General features: G+C 41.6%; 1 protein-coding gene across 1 annotated transcript in view; it reads left to right on the top strand.

The window, feature by feature from the left end:
- The window catches only part of nek7 (NIMA-related kinase 7), a 55,034-nt gene extending 30,071 nt beyond the window's left edge, over positions 1-24,963 (top strand). The window contains exons 6-10 of the mRNA XM_057326025.1: positions 3,326-3,434; positions 5,029-5,136; positions 10,845-10,939; positions 20,123-20,236; positions 22,745-24,963. Coding sequence (XP_057182008.1) covers positions 3,326-3,434; positions 5,029-5,136; positions 10,845-10,939; positions 20,123-20,236; positions 22,745-22,855 — 537 coding nt within the window. The 3' untranslated portion in view covers positions 22,856-24,963. The remainder of the gene's footprint in view (positions 1-3,325; positions 3,435-5,028; positions 5,137-10,844; positions 10,940-20,122; positions 20,237-22,744) is intronic.
- The last annotated feature ends 1,437 nt before the right edge of the window (positions 24,964-26,400 follow it).

Genomic DNA, 26,400 nt, shown 5'->3' with positions numbered 1-26,400 from the left:
GTATTCTCGATCCCCTTGGGGTCTTCCCATGAGGGCCGCTTTGGCTTTAGCCGCGGCTGCTGACGGGGTGGTGGTCTCCTCTTCGATGTCTCGAAGAGGACCAGGGCTGCTGGGAAACAGACGGTGCACGGGATCTCGGCGGCCAGAGCGCGGTCGAGTCGCGGCTGGGGAGGACATACTTGATATCCTCTGTCTGCTCCCTAACTGTCGAACTCGACAGTATCACCAAACAGCCCCCCCCTTGCGAGATGGGTGCATCGAGAAAGCGGACTTTCTCAGTGTTACTCACCTGTGCAAGGTTCAGCCAGAGGTGTCTCTCCTGGACCACAAGTGTGGACATCGCCCGACCCAGGGCCCATGCGATCACCTTGGTCACCCGAGAGCGAGGTCGGTGAAGCTGCGGAGTTCCTGCATAAGCGCTGGGTCGGTCTTACCCTCGTGGAGCTCTCTCCGCGCATTGGCCTGCAGGAAGGCCATAGCGTGGCGAGAGGGGACAGCTTGGTCCGCAGCAGAGTAAGCTCTCGACACCTCAGATGCCGAAAAGCCTACGTGCTTTGGACAGGAGTCTAGGTCGAGCCCCTGGGGGACATCGACGTATCCTCTAGCTGCCCCACCATCAAGGGAAGGAAGGGTGATGGAACTAGTTGACGTGTACGCGCCGAAGGGGGAATTCCAGGTCGTACTAGGTTCCTCATGCACTTCCGGGGGAACACGGCACCCGTGTATCCAGCCGCGAATGTTGGGAGAGGCAGTGCGGTGCACCGCAACCTAATGCCGGCGGCCCGGGAAAGCATGGCTGACATTTCGACGTCCGCTTCTTCCTGATCTCGACCCCCCGAGGGAGGGAGCTTCAAGGAATCGTTGGAGTCTGATGCCAGTAAGTCACCCTCCGATGCTGCAACAGACATCTCATCATCACGTACCATGTCCGATACGTGATTGAGGAATAAGACGGCGGACCGTCTCATGGGGAACGGTCAGACGAGCAAGACGAGGTGCAAACAGTCCGCGTGCCAGTGGCTGACGGATTAGCGCTCACAGTAATCCTCATATCACCCTCGCTGCTCGCCGTAGCGGGAGGCAGGGCCGTAGTCCTGCCGTCACGGAACGGGAAGCAGACGAGGTGGTGGCGGAGTCCCGTGGGAACACAGCCACCCGTGACGCAACGTCTGAATCGTCAACTGCCCGCAGTGCGGGCAGGATGTATCCACAACATCTGCCCCAGCGTACTGGGAGCAGACATCGTGTCCGTCCCCCTCCTCGATGAGTGTGTTGCACCCACGAGAACAGCGGGACATGCCACGCTGGAGAAATTTGCCATTTTAGAGAAAAAACTCAAACACTTCTGGAACCGCCGAGACGCCCAGGGGAAGTCGCTGCAGGAAGGGACAGTCCGCTGCACCACGTCGTAGAGCCGGCAGTCTTGTAGTGAAGTCTGTTGATCATGAGCGAAGGCTCCGAAGAACAAAAGGTGAATGAATGAGGCACGCCGTCTCCCTTTTATACCCGGATATCCGGGGGCGGAGTCCAGCATGCAAATTTCATTCGCCAATTTTCATTGGCCTTTTCTAAGAAGTCGGAAGCGATTGGTTCTCAGGGACGAACCCCATCTGTCGGTTCGACACAACGTCGAGAGACCGATAGAAAGGGAACATGGAATTAGCTTCCACTGTTATGCAGATGATACTCAGCTATATTTGTTACTCCAACAAATACAGTTAAAGACCTAGGCGCTATATTAGACAGCAACCTGTCATTTGGAAATCACATCTCAAATGTCACAAAAACAGCCTTCTTCCACCTTAGAAATGTTGCCAAATTACAAAACATTCTATGTGTTGCTGACGCAGAGAAGCTTATTCATGCATTTGTGACCTCAAGACTTGACTACTGTAATGCACTGCTTAGTGATTGTCCTGCAGCATCAATAAACAAACTACAGTTAGTTCAGAATGCAGCTGCCAGAGTTCTAACCAGGTCCAGAAAATACGATCACATAACCCCAATGTTATCATCCCTTCACTGGTTACCTATTAAGTATCGTATTGACTTTAAAGTTCTTTTAATTACTTATAAAGCCCTAAACGGTTTAGCCCCTACGTGCACAACAGAGCTTCTACCACACTACAACCCATCACGCTCTCTAAGATCTCAAAACTCCAGACTTTTGATAACACCTAGAATAACTAAATCCACCAAAGGGGGTAGAGCTTTCTCATAAGTAGCACCTAAACTCTGGAATAGCCTTCCAGATAATATTCGAGGGCCAGACACACTCCCAATTTAAATCCACATTAAAGACACATCTTTTCAGCCAAGCATTCACTCAATGCAAAATATGCTAAATAAATCACCGGGAGACTGCATTTATTAGATATTATTTACTAGAATGATCTTGCTTGTTCTACAAACACCATGCACTGTGCTGTGTTCGACCTTTTTTGTGTTTTTCAGTTTTTCTTATTTTCTCCTGTAAAGCGGCTTTGGAACAATGCACATTGTGAAAAGCGCTACATAAATAAAATTGAATTGACATAGAAAAATGTAGAAATCAATCAGTTAATAATATATTATTTTATATTAATAATATTTATAATATAGCATAATTGAGATTTATTTTCATTGTTAGTTTTTTTTAATATTGATGCTGTCACACCATAGGACACACAACTACTCATAATGAGTCATAAAAATAATTGAACTTAGGTTAAACTTTCTAATTTAGGTTTCTAAACTAGAAGCAGTTAAACTAATAAACTAGTTCCAGTTTTTGACTCATGAAAAACCTAAAATGATTACGCAATTTTAAAAACTTTTTCTATATTTATACGGTCTTGGTGTTATTTAGCTACATTCTGTTACTCTCATCGAGATGACTTTTTCTCAGCCCATGTATACACTTAACCATCCAAAACATGTTTGCATTTACAAAAAAATAAATGTTTGTTTCCCCATGAGGCTCCTGCTGCATTCACAAACGTCAGATGGTTTCCATTGCAGTGGCTTCAAACGCAAAGGAAATAAAAAGTTTATGGAAGATGCTTTTCAATGTAGAGCCTGCATCAGATTATAGCAGCAGAGCAGAACTTTAAGGTGGTCACTGCTGGTTTTGTTATGCTCTGATCGGACAGGTTTGATTTACCGCTAAATACAGTCCACACTGAACGTACGGGACAACAGATCGAGCAGTTTCGCTGCCAAAGTTCTAAATTAAAACGTTGACGTTTCGAGTTAGCGGGGATAGCGTGCATCTACGAAAATGAAAGGCTGTGCGTCTCGTCCCGATCACAGTGTATTTATTTATTTATTTGTTTACCGCCCGCAGCATTTCAAGAAACAAAGACGACTGATTCCAGAGAAGACGGTGTGGAAGTACTTTGTTCAGCTTTGCAGCGCACTGGAGCACATGCACTCCCGCCGCGTCATGCACAGAGGTATGTGCACGCACACTCACGTGCACGCTGATACAACACGCAAACATAAAAACACTCGCACACTCTTCAACTGACTAACTCAGTGACACTCCACCCTCAACATAGATGAACCCCCATACCCAAATAAACTGCTATAAATCACTGTAAATATTGCTTATACTCTATACATTCATATATCTGTACATATAGTCTGTATAGTCTTACAATCATGATATTCCTCAGAAATGCAGTGTATCACTGTACTCGCTGTCGGTATATCATATTAATACATCTTGTATATTTGTATGCATCTTGTACAGTCATAAACATACCCTGTATATTCATTTGCACTATGCATAGTCTACATATATTCACGACACACTTATGTACACTTTAAATTCATATATGCACATCCTGTATATTCACAAATATTCTGTATATTCTCATATATGCTATATAGTTGATTTATTTTTGTACGTCTGCACATACATCTTTATTGCACTACTACTTTGCACTTCTGGTTAGATGCTAACTGCATTTCGTTGCCTTGTTTTTTCATGTGCAAGGACAATAAAGTTGAATCCAAGGTGTTAATATGAACGCGTAGGGGTTATATGATCATTCATTTGAGGATGTGACATTAACCCTTCGCTGCAACGGTCACATATTAAGATGCATGCACCGTTGTTTAAAACCACGCAGAACTCCTTTCTTTAAAATACATCTGCCTCTTATCAACTTTGAAACAAGAATCTTAAGGTCTGTGCTATGCACAAGCTTGACCAGACACTCTGCAGCATGCATTGCATCATCCTATTGCCATTCGAAAACAAGCAAGATGACGCAACTGTCCACAGCGACCTGAGACTCTTCCCCAGTTCTCATGTTTTTATGCAACACTTGGCGAACTATTGTAACATACCAGACGTGCGCTTGTGAAGGGAGAGAATATGAATTAGCAGTAAAGGTTTCAACTGGCCTTGTACCAAAAGTTAAGATCATGTTCCCTTGCTGTCAACATGCGGCCGGTCTCTTGAAAGGGATTAGGACCGGCTGAAAAGTAAATACTGTATCTTGCTAATGGTAACCTTTTTGGTAACCTTTCTTGAACATTCAGATTGCTAATGTTTGTGTAGTGCACTTTTGTTTGTGGCTCAGGATCAAATGTTTTGTCTGTGCGTTGTTTTTGTGAAGCTAAGGTCATGGGTTTAAACTTGGGTAACAAATCGGTTTGGATAAAAGCATCTGCAAATTGCAAAACATCATTTTTTTATGTGAGACTCAAAAAATGTGTCCTAGAATTGATTTAAATATGCAGTTTGTACAATACTTTAATTCACTTTTTCTAAAAGTATAGTTTTTAGTACTTTTATATGATGGGTAATAAATTCAGATCTTTGTCAAATAATGTACAAATTGTAATAAACGTTTTTCTAAATTGAATAAAACACAAAGATTACACTTGTAAAGAAATTTTAAACTAGAATGATAAATACTTGATTTTATTTTTGTTTCATTTGTTGTCCTATATGATGTCCTTGTTGGCCATAAATGTGTAGACGTCCCTAGTAATGTATCTGATCTATTACTTAAGCTTACATTTATTCTGTTACAGACATTAAACCGGCAAACGTCTTCATCACAGCCACTGGAGTGGTAAAACTGGGCGACCTGGGTTTGGGACGCTTCTTCAGTTCCAAAACCACTGCGGCTCATTCTCTAGGTAATCACTTTTTCCCTTTTTCCTGTCTGTTTGTTTGTCTTTTTTATTCTTTTTTCGAGGACTGAATGCTTCAGGAAGATTCTTTATTTGCTCAGTAAGGCCTGGATGCTTATGTCTGGCCACGAGCAGAACGATGTGGCTGTTTTAAAAATCTCCTTCCTATTGGCCCATGGGGCCTGATGAGAGTCAAGTGCGCCAGTTCCTGTTACCATTTCATGAGCTTTCTGTTGCCTTGACCTTTGCCATGACCTTTCTCATCACACACTGTATAATGTCAAGGTGGGAAATCTGTGACTTCAATGATCTTGAAGTCATTGACTCACTAGAGTAACATCTTGTGGTGTCCACATATTCTGCTTCTTCAATTTTTTTTACAGAAGTCGCCACTTTTTAGCAAAGCTCTCCATTAGAGGAATCACATCACATGCCAGACACTTAGCTAGAAACGCAGCCCACTCGCTGTTTTAATACAGCTTACATGCAAAATGACCCGTTGTTTTAAAATCTCACTTCAACAGTTTATAAATTCTTAACAGCCTGTCTTCTTCTTTATAGTCATTTGTATTGGTTTCTCACAGTCGGATTCAGACGTGCACATTTGGTAAAGCCGTGTGACTCCACCTATGTGTCTTGACTTTCATCCAATTTTTCTTTTAGTTTAGCATTTTACCTTTGGCTCATTTTTGCGCTATGGACATAAATGATGCTCAATAATGTGGTGTGCATATCTTTTTCTAAGCGATATTCACAGTTTTGCCCAGACGTTTACTAAAACAGGTGAAAACTATTATATATGTTTAATGAAGGACCTGCAGAGACAGAAACAAGATCTAAAGACTGAAATCATAGAGTTTGGAGTGAGAGTTGGTGTGACGGGGGTCAGCAAGCGCCGCCCCCCCCCAAAAAAACCTTAGCATCGTGCTTGCATCAAGATTTTTCCAGAAAATGGTTACAATTAAAATGGTAATAATTCCTGTCAAAATCAGTGTTTTGAATATAAAGATTATGATGTTGCAGTAAACACGCAGTGCACAACTAACATGAAAAAGAAATAGTATAAAGCGTAGTTTGATTTCATTCTCACACTTACATAATTGCATAATAAAAACAAAACTTAGGAATGCATATGTATGTATAGGTGACACATGCGTCTGTGTGGTCTGTACAGTATGTCAAAATACAGAATTATCTTTAATGTCAGCGTGGTGATAAGTACAATGTCACTGCAAATAGAAAACTGCTGTAAAGATGTTGCTAAAGCATCTAGAAATAACCTCCCAGTTCACAGTGTGTGTTTTGCCTCGCATCGCAAGCCTGTAGCATTCACCTAAACACAAAACAACACCGTGAGTCAGGAAATGCATGTGACTGCATCATAAAAACCTGAGCCCACAGCGCCCTCTACAGGATACCTCCCTCCATTCAGAACCGCAGTTCATCCAAAAGCTCAGGATGAGCTACAGTCCCCGCAAGGGCTTAATCGGGGCTCTCCTTAATCATGTCTTAATGGTGTCTGCTTCACCAGGGGACCGTCTTCGATGGAGCCGGTGGTCCGCACAACCACATCATCCATTCGCACCTGCTCCCGGGGCCGGTGCCACACGGTATCATTTACACACTGCCACGTTAGGGATCCCTAACAAGGCTTTTTTTGGAGCCCGTCGTGATTTATAACAGTTAGTGCATCAGGATTTTATCGCACCACCACGGCTGCAATGGTCTTTTGTAGAGATATCCACCATCTACCTACCCACGTCCCTACGTATTTATTTTTCCGTGCACCCAGAATTCCTCTCTCGGGATATTTTAGTATTGACAGTTGGAATGTACAAACGAGCACAAAAAGGCGTTGGGCAGGTACAGCGTGAGAGAGAGTCTTCTACACAAGCCCGTGTCACATGTCCCACAGGCTCGGGCTCTCCATACGCAGGCTGAAGGTTAGCCGCAGCAGGGTATGAAATTCATGAGTCTCTACATGGCAGGTTAAATTCACCCATGGGCAAAGAGACCTTCGATCTGTGCCTCCCTCAGGGCGGGTAGACCAAAGCTTCCCGCTCGCGCCATCTCTCTCGCTTCTCGGAACCCCTCCACCTTTTCTCTCTCTCTCCTCCTTTCACCGTCTCGCACGGGGGCGGTTTAGTGCGGAGGGTGCGGGGTTGCTTCGGTGCGGTTTGGGGGTTGACAGTTCAGACTGTAATGAGACAAACCACCACGGTAGAACTCCGGTACGCGTCGGATGGAGGTCCGGGAAGCGCCGTTCCACGGCTGTCAATTCTTTTCCTCAGAAGCCGAGCCCTTGCCTTTTAACTTTATCTCCGAGCGGCTCCGCAGCCCACAGATACAAACAAAGCAAAAGATTGAAAGAAAGGGGAGATAGCTCTTCTTTACGTTCGTTGCCAGAGGCTTGCTAGACTTTAAATTAAGCCGAGCGGAAGCTGAAAGCAAGGGGAAATTGGAACAAAGGAATTTGGTGAGGGAAACGATAACACAAAAGATGATTAAAATAAAAAGAAAAGCAAGCTAATCCCGAAACTCCTGTATTTTGCAGTTAATGTTGCGTATGGCGCTAATTACTTGCTAGCGTCTTATCTAAAGGGGTAGAGGTAACGAATTAAGTCATTCTTATTCGTAGGTTGGGAGAGTTAACGGGACAGAACAGGGCTTTCTTTAAATCCCTCTCACCTACAAAGACATCCTGGAGCCCTCTTTTTTTTGTAATTAAACATGTTCGTGAATTTTCGCGTAATTAGCGTGCCGTTGAGAGTCTGCCGAAATCGTACTATTTTTTGCTAAGAAAAAGCTCAGCCCATTTCTCAAAAACGCATCATAATGTCATAACAACTCAAAACAATGGAAACGAATCCCAACACGACTTTCAATTTATTTGCATGAATAAGTAATGCGCTCTTAATTTGACGTGCCGACGGAATAGTCACTCTGTAGCGCTAAGCTTTTATGAAACCATTAGCATAAGAGACTATTCCTTTCAAGTGTCTAATGATAGATGTCGAAACTCTTGAACCGAGCGCGTGACAATGACACGAGTGTGATGACCACTTAATAGATGTCACTACTTGGACAGTCGATAAAGGGGTTCATTACTATGTTCTTTGTTTTAGAGTCACGCTTAGCTTTGCAGAATTTAGTCCTAAATTTATGGTCATTAAAATCAATAAAACTAGACTCTTTTTTTCCTATTTGGCATTTATCAAATCTGTATGCTGTAAGAAATCACGGTATCACTGATGGGTTTGACATGCATGTTGCATCATGGGACGAGACAGTAGGAGGTATGCTTGTGTTTTACTCAGTAAGAGTTTCAACCTCAGCTGCTCTACCTGCCCAGCCATTCTGACACCGTTTGGTGTCGAGATGTTTCGCGTTGGCTCTTGTTCTCGCCACCTGAGACTTCTTAATGCTTTGTCAGATCTGAGGTGTTTGTGCCAAGGCTAAACTTTTGTAAACTGCAAGCATTTGTCAGAATGTTTTTTACTGTTCTTTTTTTTACCCTTCTTTCCATCATCAATCTCTTGACGGCAGTTGGCTGGTTGGCTACAGTCAGTGAGCAGTAAGAAGCTCGTCATGGCTTTAGGGAGTTTGACTGGCCTCTTGGGTCCGGCTCTTCTGCCTGATGGCTATTAGTCACTGCCAATTACCCACATTTCTCTGCAGGGCCACAGACTAAGTGACCCCACGCTCTGTTCAGTCTCGCTTGTGTCTCGTTATGAGTTTCAAAGCCTTTCAACGTTTGCAACATCATGAGGCGTAAACATACTATTTACCTTTTGCTTGAAAACAACCTTGTACATGCATGTAGATTCATTTACTTGTGAAATAAGCTGTTTATACGATGGATAGCATTACAAAACAGAATTGGACAAATTTAACCAATTATTCGCCCTCATGTCATTCCAAACCTGCATGACTTTCGTCTGCTAAACACAAGAGAAGATATTTTGAAGAATTTTGGTAACCAAACAACACTGACTCCCATTGACTTCCATTGTATGGACACAAAACTGCCCTGTCCTGTATATCTGTATGTTTTGATAATATTAAACAGTAAGGCAATACATGGTTTTGTGGACCGTGGATCTCATTGGACCGTGTTTCTCTGGTAAAGATGGTTAGCAGTGGTTTACACCTTCTTGTGGAGGATGTGGTAAACCCATCAGAGATTTTTCTTGGCACAGTGGCTTCTATGGTTTTGTCAATTTTCTGAGACAATCCCATGTACAACAGCAGAAGGGAAAAGACAAGCTTTATTTGGCTGCCTTGAATGGCTCCTGCTGTAAATCATCCAGCTTCTTGCGTAATGAGAAGTGAATGAGAGATTCTTGAATCTGCTCTTATGTAAGCTGAGATTTTGATTCTCCTTACTCATTCTTACAGTTTGAAACCAGCCCTACGACTTTCTAAACCATCCACCTACATGCGTTCATGAACATTTCACAGCGTTAAGATCCATCTGGAAAAGTTGTACTCACAATGTTTTCTGTCCAATAATGAACGCTGTTTTATTTCAGTGATGTTGTTCTAGTAAATCTGTATTGTGCTTTTTCAGTTTTTCCTGATTCCTGTAGCTCTTGTTTATTTAGTGAAGAACTAGAGAAAATATGATGTTGTTTTTAACTGTATTTTTTTAAACTGTATTTTCTTCTTTAAATGCTCTTAAAACAATAACAATATTATCGCAATATCTATTTACTTTTTTCAACGAAAAAATAATGCTGCCAGTCAAATAATTCTTTTTTGGCCAATAAATCACACGCAAAATATGAGGGGGGGGGCAGAGTTGTAACCATTTTGGCTCCTAAAATTTTAAAGGGGTGCTGAATAAATGACAATATTATCATATTTGTAGCATTAAAACTATCTGTAATCGTGATGTTTTAATATCACCGATATGTAAATTTGGCCCAATAACGATACCTAATCATTTTTTTTACAATGGATGCCGATAACAGATATATTGGCCGATATACATTATCTAGGTATTATTATCAAAAAAAATTCTGAGCCTAAAAGTGAAGGCGAAGGCAAAAAGTAGACAACTGCTTTTATTTTTAAAACATTAAAAAGGGTTTTCAATAGCCAAAAGTCTAACAGGTCTCAAAAAAGCGTTCAGAAAGCATTCAGACAGCAATCTGCTTCAAACAGTATGCGTTTTTTCCTCAAATTTACATTTATTGGCCTAATTTTATTGTTTTATACCGATACCGAAAACATAAAAAATGACCATTTATCGGCCGATGCCGAAATGAGCGATAATATAGCGATAATATACCTAGTATATTGTGAAAGCTCTAATTTGCATCAGTTAGCTGTTTTGGACTTCAGAGCAAATGCATAAATAGAGATATCATCAGAAAGTCATAATTGTTAAGTAGAAACAGAATTGTTGTATTATTTGTTAAAGAACACTTCAAATTGTCTGTCGTTGGTCCACAGCCATTGGTTTGGTGTAGGATTGCACACTTTACTGTCAACATATAAACTGTTAATATGTATTTTGACCCTCACTACAGGCACGCATCATTGAGTTCATGTGTCTCTCTGTGTTGTTCGTAACCTCTCTCTTGTCATCGAAAACTCTTCAGTCTGAAAAGTTGGTCAATGAAGCATCCATGGATGAACTCCTCGCATTGCAAATCAGACACAGCCTAACCGTCTCTCACGCTCTGACTGTCTCTCTTTTTGTGTTCCAGTGGGCACCCCATACTACATGTCTCCCGAGCGGATACACGAAAATGGATATAACTTCAAATCTGACATCTGGTCGCTAGGCTGCCTGCTCTATGAGGTAAAGTATAGAAATCCATCCCGTCACCCCCCTCCACCAGCACTGTTCCTCTTCTTTTGTGAGACGCAATCAGACACCACGACTCCGTCGTGAAAATTACAATATGGTTTTGTACTCTGAGGTAAACGTTCCCCCGCATAGGAAACCTGGAGTGTGTTCCGAAGCCGAAAGGGAAATTCGGATGACATTTACATGTGTTTTAGATAACATGCGCCGCACTCGATCCAAAATGATACTGACTGCTTTTATTAGCCTTTAATAGCACACACTTCCCGACGACACTACTCTGGGCGGAGTGTTTGTCTTTAGACGTCAGTCTGAATTGAAGATGAATGTGCAAAGTGTTTTTATATCTATCATACACTTTTTAACCTTTAGAAAGTGTGGGTTCTTACGTAACAAGTCTTATTCTTACGAAAAAAAAATGTGGGCATTTTTTTGGGTGGGTACACTTTTTGGTCCTCCTTCTGGGGCCACCTGGAATCGGTAGCCGCAATCTGTAAATGACACAATGCTCGATCCCACGGGACGTGCTAGCTACCAAAAACTGGTGTATAAACACACTCGCACGCAGGCACAGATTCACACTCACACTGTGCGGAAATAGACACATTGTTAGTCCAGCACTCGTTCTATCCCATGAATCCCCCTGAGTGTTTTTTTTTGGGGGGGGAGCTTACCAGTAGCTACACCTCCCACAGTGCCTGGGGCTGAAAAACAACCATCTGAGTTCACCGCTGCTTGGAGACAGTATTTCTTGGCACTAATTAGTCTCCCATAATGCACCAGGCCCATCAGTGTGATCAGGCTGCCCTGCTTAGCGGTGGCCATGGGTCAGCCAAGTGCAGGGAGAAGGCAAACGGGGAACAGTTGTGATCTCTTAAGCTTCTGTTGAAGCCAGGCCTGGCCTCGGCCCCGAACAGATCTCTGCTGTCGCCCGGCGGTACATGAAGACTTTCATCTCGTCTCGCTGCCAGTGGGTCACGTGACCTGTGGGGGGTGGCTGGGAGGTGATGAATTGACATCTGTTTGAGTGACGCATCTGATAATCGGCAAACCCGCTGGCGGTTGGTGTGATGTTGCAGCCCGGAGGAGGGATTTGTTGCTCAGAAGTTGCTCTTTATTAACATGGGATACTTAATTACGTTTTTTTTTTCTCCGCTTTTGTATTGACTTTGTGTCTATTGTAAAATAAAAATAGACATATATGAGACAAACATAATTTCAGAGAATTTATTACTAAACTATTTGAGTATTTTTGACCTTGGAATGGAAATTTGGAATGGAAAGTCTGGAAATTTGTATTTTTTATGTTGATTTTTTTCCTTTGTGAATAAAGATGGGACGTAAAGCTGTGAAAGTAAAACATCAACTTTTTTTGTTATAAGTTTGTTTTATGTTATTTTTTAAATATACAAAATTATGTTATTCAGTCAAATCAGAAATAGCCAATGGTTCGAGATATACTGTAGGTTTGTGTGTACAGTATGTGTATAAAACTTGTATAAAACTACGTGTGCATGTTTCATCATTTATTTCACTCTGTGTGTGTGTGTAAACATTGTGTTACCCAATCGAAAGCTAGCTGCGCTCCTCCACTGCAGACTTGTGCCATCTCGCATTGATCTCCATTGATCTATTTTGTGTGAAAGGTCTATAGGTGTCCATGTAATTCCTTTATTCAGAGAGCATGAATCTTTTAGTCGATCTGTTGTGGAGGTCACAAGGCCTCGATTGAAAATCATCAATACCTGTGCATTCTATTTCTCCATCTGCATCCGCCATTCCGTTTGATGCTGCTGGAGCTCATTTGGTCAGCTGATGCGGCCACCCGCCTCCTGATGAAGAGAAGGGGTGTGGGACAAGGCCGGAGTCGGGATTGGATCCCAAACGGCCCTGGCGGCAGACGAGACACGCGCTGTCCGTGGTGAATCTGTCAATAGTACCGCACCGTAATCCAGGGTTCATCTGCATTATTGACAGATTGCTTCACCAAAGAGGAAACGTGTGGTTGTGTGATAGATAGATAGATGGATAGATGGATAGATAGATAGATAGATAGATAGATAGATAGATAGATAGATAGATAGATAGATAGATAGATAGATAGATAGATAGAAGAACAGAGTCTTGGTTGCGTGTGAAGATGTTGGTTATTCAGCAGAGTAGTATCCAGTAAATAAAATTCAGAAACTTTTATTGGAAACTGTGTTTGGTATTTCGCAGGTGATTCTGAGTACTGGGTTGTGGAAGATGCAGTAGACTTTGGTCAACTTTAACTTCTGTTGACTTCCGTCTTTTTTATACAGGGAAAGTTAAAACATTTTAATTACATTTTGATTTTTCAACCGTCCGACCCAGGCCGGGAAAGGCGCTTCTTCCCCGGACGCAGAGTCGTCGACGTCCCGCTTGGGACTTTCGATCGTTAATAACTCCGGCCCCGAAGTCGCAGCAGCACCTCGAGCCCAGGCTCGTTGGAAAGGTCTCGACTGGGCCTTTCGAATGGTGCCAGGCTCTCCTCACTGCGACCCCGGGAGCCGGAGATAGGGACGGCGGAAGGCGTTTTGCCGTGTCTCGAGCCGCTGGGTCATCGGGCCCCGGAGATACGGGCGCGGAAGGCGACGGGTCTTCCACCTCGCCTTCCAGGCATCCCGGATCGACTCGCCGGGGTCGCAGCGCCTTGAGGCTGGCGTCGTTCGAAAGGTCAAACGAGCCGTGTCTCGAGCCGCTGGGTCATCGGGCCCCGGAGATACGGGCGGCGGAACGTCCCGACTACCGGGAGCTCCAGGAGGATTCCTTTCCGACGAGCTGAGTCTCGTCGCTCTAAGTCTTTCTGGACTGGAGATCTGTCCCCGGGAAGTCGTCTGACCCAGGCCGGGAAAGGCGCTTTTTTCCCACTCGGGACTTTCGATCGTTAATAACTAATATAAAATAACATTTTTTATATCTTAAAATCCTAATTTTGCTAGCTGTATTAGCACATTTTGTGAGGCGATTATTGTATAGTGAGTTGGTCTGCACTTATTTGAATGCAAAACGTTCAGATTGAACCTCCCTTCAAGCGACGAAAAAATCCCAAAAAGTTTTTAGGGAATGACATCAAGCTAACTATCAAGTTTTCGAAGTTCTGAATATCATTAACGGGCTATTAGCTGAATAACTAAAATCTTACCCAACTAAACAAACCAACTAAACTGTATTAGCCTAACGATCTCCTAATTCATTCTCGAAACCCTCATACAGTTAGTTTTGGTGTTGAGTTTTATGATGCTCAAAAAAGGAGGTCTTCACGGGCAACCCTGATGGCCCTCGAGGGGTCCTCGCGTTTCCTCCCCACACCATGTCCATTCTCTATTAAAGACAGACAGGCTTCATATTGGTGGATCTCTGAGCTCACGGTCTGGCCCGGCCTTTTGAAGTCCTCCTAAAACGCTCCTTAATAGCCGTTCTCGAAGGTGTTTCGGATTTATGTTGGCATAAATAAGAGGCAGGGACGGTTGCATCTGCCATCATCACAAAAACACAAGGCCTGGCTTCCCGCTCGAGGTTTTACAATGAAAACCGTGAAGTCACAATCTCTGTTTACGACCATGTGTTTTGAGTATAACAGACAAAATGGAGATGATGAAAACAGAATCGGCTATGTGATGGATTAACAAGAGCGTTGAAAGTAAACAGATTACCATGCGCTACATGTAAGGGCGCGTTGCAATTTTGATACGTGCAGCAAATGATATTCCGTCATTAAAAAAAGAATGCTTAGTCTACAGTGTAGGGAAGTTGTTTATTTATTGAATTTTTAAAGATTTTTTTTCATCCCACACCTGAACGGCAAACCTTCCAGACGTTTGAGCTGATTAAACTCCCCCTGCATCCTATTCAAATATAGATTACCTAGTATACCTCTGTGTTTTCTCAACTCGGATCTCAGATTTTAATTTGATAGCTTAGTGAATTAATTCGGCCCAGACGTGTACAGCTGCTGAATACTCATGTTCTTTAAATACGTTTCGGGAGAGCTGCGTACGAGAACGCCGGCGTCTCCAAAGGACTCTTAACATTCTGATGAGCTACCTTGCCCGTGTTTTGCTAATGATGCATAAAACCGTGAAGCGTCTGCACACTCATTCAGCAAATTTACAAACATTACACGTGTCTGAAACTTTTCTTTGCGGAATGCGAGATGTTATCGCTACCAAGAGGCGGGGCGATTTTCTACATTTTTTTGTTGAAGAGGAAAATTCAGCTTTATCGTCACAGTTTCTGTATGTGTGTGTGTTAGACGTTTGTACGAGTCTGTGCCAGTTCGTGGCGTCAGACGGGGACTTTTCAAGTCGTAGAATATGGATTCATATTTAATTGTGTTCCCTCCTTTTGGCTGCGCCTCCATTTGATTAATATATCATTAAAGAATGGATGCGAGAAAGATGAGCGAGATGAAATAATGATGGTTTTCTGAGCTTGAACACGACTCTTTTTCAGACGGCTCGTGAGAATGGAGTTATGGACAACTTTCGGCATGAATTTAATTGCCATGCAAAGAGTTTGATGAAGAAGAAAGCTCACTAATAATTACGATTATGGATATTTTTCACTACGGATTTAATACACTAGTGTGTATTCTTTTATCATTTACTCACCCTTGTGTCATTTCAAACCTGTATGACTTTCTTTCGTCTGGAGAACACAAAAGAAGATATTTTAAAGAATGTTGGTACCCAAACAGCATTGCCTCCCATTGACTTCCATTGTATGGCCACAAAACCACTGATTCATAAATCAAAATATCTATCTTCTTCTTTTGTGTTCTACAGAAGAAAGAGTCATATACAGGCTTTGAACAACATGACATACAGCAAATAGCCTGCCTGTCTGGGCGACCATACGTGTTTACGACTTCTTTGTCGTTTTCTGCGTCTGCATGCGTAAGCGATCTCTACGAGTATGGGTGTCTGTTGAAGTATGTTCCTCTCAGCTCCATTGTCTGGGTGTATATGAATGTGTGCGCGTCTTTTGTGTGCGCACGCGAGTGTGTAAACGCGTGTGTCTGTGGCCACCGTTGCACTGGTAGCCGGAGCCCCGCAGACAGACAGCAGGCCAGCGTGGTGCTGGGTGGACTCCTCCGGAATACCAATGAGGAGAGCTGCTGGGCTCCGGGGGTCAGGGAGCAAGTCAATCATCTTGCCCATCGCCTGGGCGCCCCGAATCAAATTAGCCTGAAAAATTCAGGGGCCGGGAGCACGGGGCGAGCAGCTGTCAGGGCCAAGAGCGCCCAGGCACTAATGAACCAGATGAATAGTGCAAAAACTCCAAAATAAAAACAGGACAGTTGACATTTTTCATATGTCAGAAGCAGAAGATGCATGAAAATATGGTGGTCCTTGTTTAACCCTTTGCTGGCTACAGCTGCTTCCCACCCCGATCCCCCTCTGCGGACCCCCCCACACACACATGAATCAGACAGCCCCTCCCTCTTCCTTCCACAGGTACACAACACATAAACAATCAAAGCCAGCATCGGATTTGCATTTCTCTAAGTGGCGTTCTACGGTACCGCGCGTCGCAATTATCCCGGGAAGTTTCCGCAAGAGCGGCGGCACGCTGAAGAGACAGATGTTTCCATGAAACGACACTATAGGCGTATCATTCTGTGTCTGGACATGAAAAAATAAACAACTACCCCTCGTTGTGAAGCTTTGTGCTTTTGAAGAATTTTTATCCAGTGTGTGTGCGTGTGTGTGTCTGTGTGAAATACAAACACATAAAAACAGTCTGGCCAAAAAATACTCGTTCACAGAGCCCATTACTGTCACACACACATGCATCCCATTGCTATAACTGATGGAGGAATAAGTACAAGTCAAGAAGGTCAATATTGTTTTTTTTAAAGAAGTTTAATATCTAACAGAAAACATATTTAAATTGAACAACAACTAAATCATTAGTAGTGTTTGTTTCATTGTTACAATCGCTTATTAAAACCCCCACCTTAAGTATTAAAGGGACAGTTCACCGAAAAATGAAAATTCTGACATCATTTACTCACCCTCTTGTCATTTCAAACCTGAATGACTTTCCTTCTTCTGCAGAATACAAAAGAACATATTTTGAAAATTGTTGGTACTAAGGCTGTCAATAGATTACCATTTTTAATCGCGATTAATCGCACCCTTTTCGCGTGATTAATCGCACACGTATAGTGAAATTAAACATACTATTTCTTTTGTTTAAAATGTTTATTTTAGTGCTGTCAATCGATTAAAAAATAACTGCATTATGTTTTTAAATATACTTTTACATTTTAATAATTTAACATTTTATCTCCAAATTAATGTAGAAATTTCTTTAACAGCATCATTTTATGAATGAAAGCCAACATTCTAATATTGTTGGCTTCGCAACCGATGTCTTTATTAAATATAAAAAAAATTCTACTAATCACATCCATTATTAATAAGTGTGCCCTGTCTAACAGGTAGGAAATATACAGAAAATAAAGTTCTGAAACACTTTACAGTCTTTACTGCTAAATACATGAAATACAGAAGAATCCCCATTAAAGCTACAAAATCACATTGATTTCTTCTTTTCTTTTGTTCTTTGATTGACATACGCCCTTTTCACAATGACGTCACTTAACCTCCGCCTTTTTGCAAAGCAGTGTATCATAACATCCGTCTTGCAACAAACAAGAAGAAGAAGAAGAAGAAGAAGAACTTCCGTTTTGCCGTTGCGCTGGAATTTAACAACAGTGAGAAAAAAAACTGACAGAACACGTAGTCAAGTACTTCTCCTAGCACCTTCGCTAACACAAAAAGAAAACAAAACACTTACCTTCATAATCAAACAGGTACTGTTCAACAAAGAATTTGTATCCTTTCTCTAGCTTTGATCTTGTCTTAGCGAAAATTTGTCTGCAAGACGTTGTACATCATCTAGACGTATTTGTGGCAGATGTGCAAGCCACTTGGTAAACTCCATTCTGAGGCGCTAGCGGAAGTAACTTCTTCTTCTTGAGTTTTACTGGCGGTTGGCAAATCAGCTTATACTTGCATTACCGCCACCTTATGAACTGGAGTGCTAGCGGAAGTAATGATACACTGCTTCGCGGCAGAACGGAAGATGCGTGACGTCATGTGAAAAGTGACAGGAGTCACAGCAGCACGTTTAAGAACGCGGCCCCTTTAAGAGCTGCCGCTCTAAGCAGGTCTAATATTTTCACTACTCTTTGCATTCATTTAAGACTTTATTTAACTCGTTGAAGACTGTGCTTGCGAAAATACAAGACAAAATGTGCTTTCTAGCATAATCTTGTGTGTTTTTGTTCATTCAAGCACGAAGGGGAAGTTAATACTGGTGCGCTGTCTGACAGATTCTGACTCAGCCTTTAGCCCATGTGTACACCAGACGGGACCGCTGTCGTGTTGCGCCGTGTTCCACAGCCAGAAGTTGTCAATCTATACTGGACGTGTCAATACAACTATTTCAAATCGCGCCTAAATAGTTTAAAGGCCATTTATATGAACAAGAGCGTGATTATATAATGTACCGCTAGACAATGATGACAGAGAAAACGGATGTTGTGTTAATCTGAAAAAATGTATCGCATGCGTTAACGCGTTAACGTTGACAGCCCTAGTTGGTATCATTGACTTGCATTGGTTTTGTGTCCATACAATAGAAGTGAATGGGGGACCGCTGCTGTTCGGTTTTCAACCTTTTTCAAAATATCTTCTTTTGTGTATAACTAAAGTAAATTCTCTTTAACTAACCGTGCCTGTGTAACGGAGGCCAGCTAGTGAAGAGCTGTGCAGCGTGTAAACCTCACTCCCTGACCAACAGAGACGCTCTAGCGACAGACGCTAGAGACTGCGGTCTTTAGCTTCCTCGTTAGAGCGCCCGTCTCCCATCCGGACCGACTCCTGTTCGAGGCCCGCGCAGAGCGGGGCGAGTAGGACCGGTTACATTGGTGCCGTGACCCGGATGGGAGTGAGGTTTAGGGGGGTGAGTGTAACGGAGGCCAGCTAGTGAAGAGCTGTGCAGTGTGTAAACCTCACTCCCCGACCAACAGAGACGCTCTAGCGACAGACGCTAGAGACTGCGGTCTTTAGCCTCCTCGTTAGAGCGCCCGTCTCCCATCCGGACCGTCGCCGGTTCGAGGCTCGTGCAGAGCGGTGCAAGTGGGACCGGTTACACCGGTTTGTAAGGGTTTTATTTGTACTCCCACATGAAAAAAATGTAACACCCCCCCGATTTTCAGCCGTGCTTCACGAGTTCTGCCACAATGCGCTCCACTCCTTCACTACTATGCTGACAGCCCAGACCGGCGTTTCGCCTCGCTCAACCGCCTTCCCTGTTCACTCCTTCAACGCTCCTCTCCTTCCCTCTGTGTCAATTTAATAGAGTTCTCGTTCTGCGTGTCTGTGGTGTAGTGGTTTCGTGTTATATTGTTTGGCCTTATGTGAGCAGTTGGCATCCGGAAAGGGCTTTTCACCCAAACTGGATTTCCTTCAGGCTGTTTTTTCAGTTTCCTCTTTCAGTATCAAAATCTCATGACATCATCAAAGCATCACCTTTCGGACTGAATGGGAATGCGCTGGATACAGCTCCAGGCACCCATGATGCTCTGCGTCCAGTTGTTTCTAGGCATCCGTCATGATTCATGTGACGTTGGCTATATGTTGTTTATCTCTTTCTGTTTTATATATGGCTAAAACATTGTCTGAAATGCTGATGCACACTGTCATTTCTAAAACATGGTTGTTTTGCTTTTATTTTTGTTGGATCATGTCGTTTTGGTTCTTGAAGCAGGACCATCATTTTTCTCCCTCTTGCTGTCGCGGGCAGTTTTTTTTTTTCCGTCGTAATGCTGGCTAGATTCAGGAATGTAATTGAGCATCAGACTTTTAAAATGCCAATTTCCATGTAAAGCTGCAAGTTTTGTAACCTTTGACTCTCTGTCGCCGTCTCAGTTTCAAACATAACATTGCAGGTTACTTCACATACTTGTCTTTACTGGTTGAAGTTAAAAGATGTCAAACTGTAAAATATATTATCGTCAAATAACCTTGCCAGATCACCTCACAGGACCTGAAACCCATTTTTTCAGATAACAAGATCCATTTCCAGGGCCCCAAAAAACTTTCTAAAAGTGCCTTTCACATTTCTTTTCTTCACACGTAGATGGCTGCCTTGCAGAGTCCGTTCTACGGGGACAAAATGAACCTGTACTCGCTGTGTAAAAAGATCGAGCAGTGCGACTACCCTCCGCTACCATCTGACCATTACTCTGAAGAGGTACGTTTCAAGCTCAGAAGATTTCCAGAAGCTTTCTCGCTCTCCGCCATCTTTAATGTTTCATTTGTTCCACGTACAAAGTTTCTCTATAACAAGTACTTTTGTGGAGTAGTTCACTCAGAAGTTCACTCTATTCTGTCATTTGTCCCCATGTCATTCCAAATCCATATGATTTTTTTTCTCTTTAATACAACACAAAAATATACATACTGTGTTTTTGCAAGTTGCCCATACTCAGAATTAAATCGCATGTCCAAAGCTGTATGGCCATTCAGTAAACTAGATCTAAATATGTTTTTGGCATTAATTTGTTTCATTCATTCATGGACATGTTCAAACAATCACTATCACAAAATGCATAAAAATTTATTATGTGGTTAGGAATGACATGAGAAGAAAGAGAAGACAATGAGAACAGAATATACTTTTTGAGCAAATTATTTTCTAAGCTTTAGCATAACCAGCACTACTAACACAAACTTTTGCTTTTAAAAATATGACATACATCACATCCCACACATAAGCACATTGTCTATTCATAACATGCCTAACTTGACAGATTTAACCGATTCATCAGCATGTTTGTGTTCCTGATGGCGGACCCACATAATGTTGTGACACAACAGTTATGATTAAATCAATGCATGCTATACATATTAATACTTATAACACAAACACACACACCAGTCAACGTTGAGTTGATATTCTGTCCACAGGCTAGTTATCATGTCCTTACCAGACTTCTTAGCTAGGTTAACCAGCAAACCTTTTTTGGGGGGGCATTTTGGTTGGGAAGTTTTGGGGATGCTACAAAGTTACAATTAAATTACAGTAAAACTACTTAAAAAATAGCCACAAGGGCTTCTTAATATATTGAAATAGCAAAGTATCATAAATCACAATGGTTTGATTCCACTCAGATTTGTTTTTATGTTTTCTGTTCACTTTAAGAAGTTGTAATGATGGTTATTATTATTGTTATTGCATTTTCTTTATATCGTGTAGTAGACCTGTTCTAGTAGAAGCTGTTCAAAGAGGCAATGCTTTTAAATATGTAAATATATATTTTTTGTGATCATCAGAACTGACTTTACATACACTAAAAATATTGTAGCATTTACAGTAGCATATCTGCTGTTATTTACTCCTCAACACAGGCAGCATGGCTATATCTATAATGTATATATCAGGCAGACCACCATTAACCAGCAAGTGATGGCCATCCTTCCCCGTATGGTCCCGTCACTCCGACGGCATCTATCGGAGGACGCTTTGAAATCCTCTGATAGATCCGGCACGTCCAACCAAAGCTGCCATTATTATTATTTACAAGCCCGGCACAACTCATCCTCCGTTCACCAGTTCCTTGAGCTTCCCACTGCCGCGGGTAGACCTGCCTCCCTCCCTGTCTGCGTGTAAACAATGCACCTGAAGGCGAAAGGCAAAAAAGTGTCAGCCGTTCATCTTTGGTCTGTCATTTACCGTCTCCTTGCATCTCACCTGACAGGCAGCCCCCCTTAAAAAAAAAAAAAAAACAGCGACACATTTCTCTCTCGCGAAAGCATGAATATTTCACATATCTGCATCATTTCTAACCCCGCCCCACGCTCCCCAGCACCACCACCGCCGCCCCCCATTTCTTTTCCACTAATTCTCAGACTGTCTGCATTTGCATTTCACATGCCGGGCTGATTAGGAGACGGCGCGCCATGCAACAGCAGCCAGGGCCCAGAGAGAGAGGCGGTTGCCATGGCGATCCGACACGGGAGCATTTTTTCTCCTTCCGCTTTTCTCTTCCCCCCCACTTTTAATGATGCTGCTGGTTGTCTGGGCTGAGTTTGAGTTTGTTTCTTTACCTCTCTCATTCCTGCTTCTGCACTGCTCTGTTCGGGTGCGACTTACAGGGACCACGTGTTTGTGTGAATGTTTTTCTTCCTCTTTGTCGAATGTTTGTTTCTGAGAATTAACAAACATTCGCAGGGCCAGAGGGCATCTTGCTGGAAGTTACATTGCTTCTAGCCTTTCCCTCGGCTGTTGGAAGAAGCTCTCCGTACAGCGAGTTCTGAAACGCTTGCCATTTTACTTTGTCAGTCAACTTGTTTGTCTTTTTTAACCTAGCTGTTGTAGCGCTGCACGAAGAAATGTATGCACAGTATGCATGTTTTTTGCCAAATGGCAGGCACGATTTGAACTTGGTGTTGCTGATTACAGATGAAGCAAATAAAGAACAAAAAATGTATCATGAAAATGTTATCAGAACCAAACGTGTTTATGTTTACATGTTTTGTTCCTACTATGATGTCAGAACATTTTCAGTAAGTGCCTAGTTCACTTAAGAGTCTAGTTCACTTTGTACTTACATTTAATTTATAGGAATGGACTTTTAGGTATTAATCAAAAGAAGTTGGAGCATGAACCGTATGCATCCCCATCCAATGAAATCACGATGCTGTAAATGAATTCATAAACTTGAAATCAACTTAACTGTTCTATCTTTCTCTTCCCAAGCTGAGAAAACTGGTAGATATGTGCATCAACCCCGACCCCGAGAAAAGGCCCGACATCACCTACGTATACGGCATCGCCAAGCACATGCAAGCCCTCACCATAGCAAACTGAGTCTGCCATCTTGTCCTCCTTGCTCTTGCTTTCGAAGGCCTGTGCCTGGCCCACGTTTTCACATAATTTCAACATAATACAACTTGACTTGAGCAAGACGTCAAAAAAAAACAATTTACAATACTGTAAATACAGTGTGAGGCCCTCCATTTATTAATGTCGACAGTAGATCTGCAGTAAATGAAATGCATGAGACGACCAAGGTGAAAATTCGCTGACTTTTAAATATATAATGCTTCTAAGAAGAATAGGGAAAATCAGCAGTGTTGTAAACTGGTTTGACTTGATTTTACTCTTTTTGATGTTGGTACAATACAATGATCGCGGTATGCATGTATACCTCGTGTTTTGGGCTCCTGTCGCCACGTTAGGAGCGAGTGTAAATCAGTTGTTTTTTTACAATCCCAACACCACTTCAAAGCAACACTTTATAAGAAAACCAGAAAAACATCTCTATAAAGAGAACAAAAATTCCCCTCAAAAAGCAAGTTAGTGCATTTGAAATTGTGGAGGTTTGTCGTTCTATTTAAAGCGAGTGAAATCATAGTGGAGTTTGTTGTAGTTTCCATGGGCTAAATAAGTCGTCCATCTCTAAACCTCAACAGACTCGCCTTTAGATGTCAATGCATCATGCTGTGTCGGAAATATGCATTTACTCCCAAGTATTGAAACTTGTTGGGAATAACATAAATTGTGGATCTAAAAACCTAAAGTAGGATTTGAGTTTTTCTTCACTGTCTCTCACACCTCAGCATATTTATTGCAATGCATCCTGGGATTGTTTCCTCAAAGACCTTATTAAAGGCCTTATTTTTATTTGATTCTTTTTTGACCCACCTGGTGCCTTTGTAGTTTTACAAAATATGCAAATGAAATAAAAGCGCTATAAAGAAATACACTCCAGTTGATCATAACTACAATACATTGCACATTCAATGCGTCTGCATTTTGCTGGATATTATAATAATGCATTCTGGATCAAGTCTGTTTTAAAAGGTGAATTCCTCCCATGTCAGCACATAGTATCTGCACCTCTGTGGCTGCTACTTGAACTTCAATAAATGATTAATGCAAAGGTCTCGCATACAATGCTGTAACTTATAAATATTCACACATCCACTGTGCCTTCAGATTTTTTGAAAGTGCCTTGTTTTTCTGCATTAAAAAAGATGGTGATGTAATTAAACAGTGGTGTGTAAAAACCTTTCTTCCTGTAAACCAAATAGTACAATTTGACGAAATGCTGTATGTCACGTCGACGCCCAGTGATGCATTATTTCTTGTATATAGACATACAGGAAACAACAACTACCATAATTCAGTTGGTTTACAAGTGACCTCACAGTAACATGTTTAGTAGTTTATTTCAATAGGAGGTACGTTTTTTAACAAGTTTGCAAAACAATTGTATTTTAGTGATTACATGGACAACATTCAATGCGTTTAATTGGCCTTGTACTATTTTTCATCAAAAACATTTTTTACCTCTTCCAGATTCTGTGTGCTCTTGTACCGCTTTCCAGAAAGTGGCTTGTGATCTTCGTCCGACTCTGTCTTGTATCGGTTACACAAGCCTATGAAGTTATACTATACAGACAGCAGCTATTATGTGGCACCCTTTGATCATACAGTATGATTTGCTGTGATAGTACCAAATATAAAATGGTATTTAACTTTAGTCGAGAGCATTTTTATTGTTTACTATTTTACCATATTTTTGCAATAATCACATAACTTTTCTTTCGTTAACACAATAACAGATTGTACTTGTTGCCCTATAGACAATAGGATGTATTTATCTTCAAATGGCCTCATCAGTGAGATCTGGATCGACATGAATTTAGATCCAGTTTCTTGCTGTTGAGGAGAGAAAAGCGCACATGAATTGGACACTGATTGTCTGCCAGACTATTTGCTTCACCTGTTTGACAGGTGAAAGATATGCAACTTTTATTTATTTTTTTGTTTTTTTGGATGGTTTATTTGAACATTTACATGTTTAACATTCAAGATGCACATTAATTCCTTATATGCTCATTAAAATAAAAAAAGAAATAAAACAAAATAAGACTAAAACCTTTACTGTGGTGTTTTGAATATGTGATGTTTGGTTTACACTTTTGCATCATACATGACAAAACGACCATTTTTGTCACTTTACCAACCTTTTTACAGTAGCAATTCACCCTAAAAATTACAATTTTACTTACCTATACTATTAAATGTAATAAAAGTGATTTGAAGCTGGAACGCTCCAAAATGATCAAAAAAGCACCATTTAAGAACCCTTGATATTCTTTTAACCATTTTTTTTGTATCTATTACTATTTATGTTTTATTGTTCCATGTAAAGTCCAGTGAAACCCCATTCAACAACCTAAGAACCAGATGTTATTTTTGAGCAAAGCATTCAGATTCTATTTTTACTGTAATTTTGTATGTTTTTTTTTATACTTTTTCGTTGATCTTATTTAGTTGGATCAGCTGATTCATCGAGGAAATAAAACTTCAAAGAAAAGTGCATTCATAACAAGCTTGTGTCGACCTCAAACTTTGGTCTGTTTAGTTTGTGTTATTGTTAAGTTACCTTATAGACGTTACTTATAACAATACATTTTTATATTAATATTGTGTGTTAATTGAATTAAATTAAAACTACTCAACAGTAATTGATTCTTCGCGGAGGTCTACTGAAAGTTAACCACTTTTATGATTCTCATATGTTTTTTTTAATCATTTTGGACTATGGGATGCCATTAGAACGTCATGCACTTTTTCACAGATTTTTTGTTTGTGGAATCTAATTCCGCTTGCCAGTCAATCTCCATAAGCCCCGCCCACTCCTATTTGTTAGTGTTTATTTGTATTCCTTTAACAACTGGCTCCACTTAGCCCCGAGCTTTATTAGCTGGCATGTTACAGTGCATTGCACTCGTGCCCCAGGGTCTCCGTCCGGCATATTCCCCCTAGGAAAGAGATCAACACGGGAACTATTTTCCTGCATTCTAATGAATTCCTAGAGGAGGAGAGTTCAATTTCATCCCTGGAAATTGCTCCCTTGAAACTGCCAGAAAACGAGAACAAACTGTAGTAAACATCACAATTGATATCGGGCTTATTCTGCCTGTTTGCTTCCACTTTCTGTAAGTTGTCGTCATTCACAGAATGCCGGCCCAGTCTTGATACTGGAAATGAAAAAAGGAGGGTCGGAGTTTCTGTTGTCTGTGCATCTTGAATATGTTTTGATATTGGAAAACAGATGCAGGTATCCATCTAGTGGTGGCACAATCGAACTACATTACAACAGATCCCTGACTGGATTTCACCTGGACCTGGTATCATCCTTATAAATTCAAAGAGATTTTAATGTTACCATGCAATATTTATTTGAACAATTTTAACGAAATCATCTCCAATTTAGTTAGCGTAAAACTAGTATTGAACAGTATCTACTAACTGTTACAAACGGATCCATGTACACTTTGTCGGCAGATTGCGCAGGCACTAAAATATGTCAGTACTGAAGATAAACCGAGTCAGATGTT

Source organism: Triplophysa rosa, linkage group LG25, assembly GCF_024868665.1.
Source record: "Triplophysa rosa linkage group LG25, Trosa_1v2, whole genome shotgun sequence".
Taxonomy (NCBI): Eukaryota; Metazoa; Chordata; class Actinopteri; order Cypriniformes; family Nemacheilidae; genus Triplophysa; species Triplophysa rosa.
This window is presented reverse-complemented; position numbering and strand designations above follow the sequence as displayed.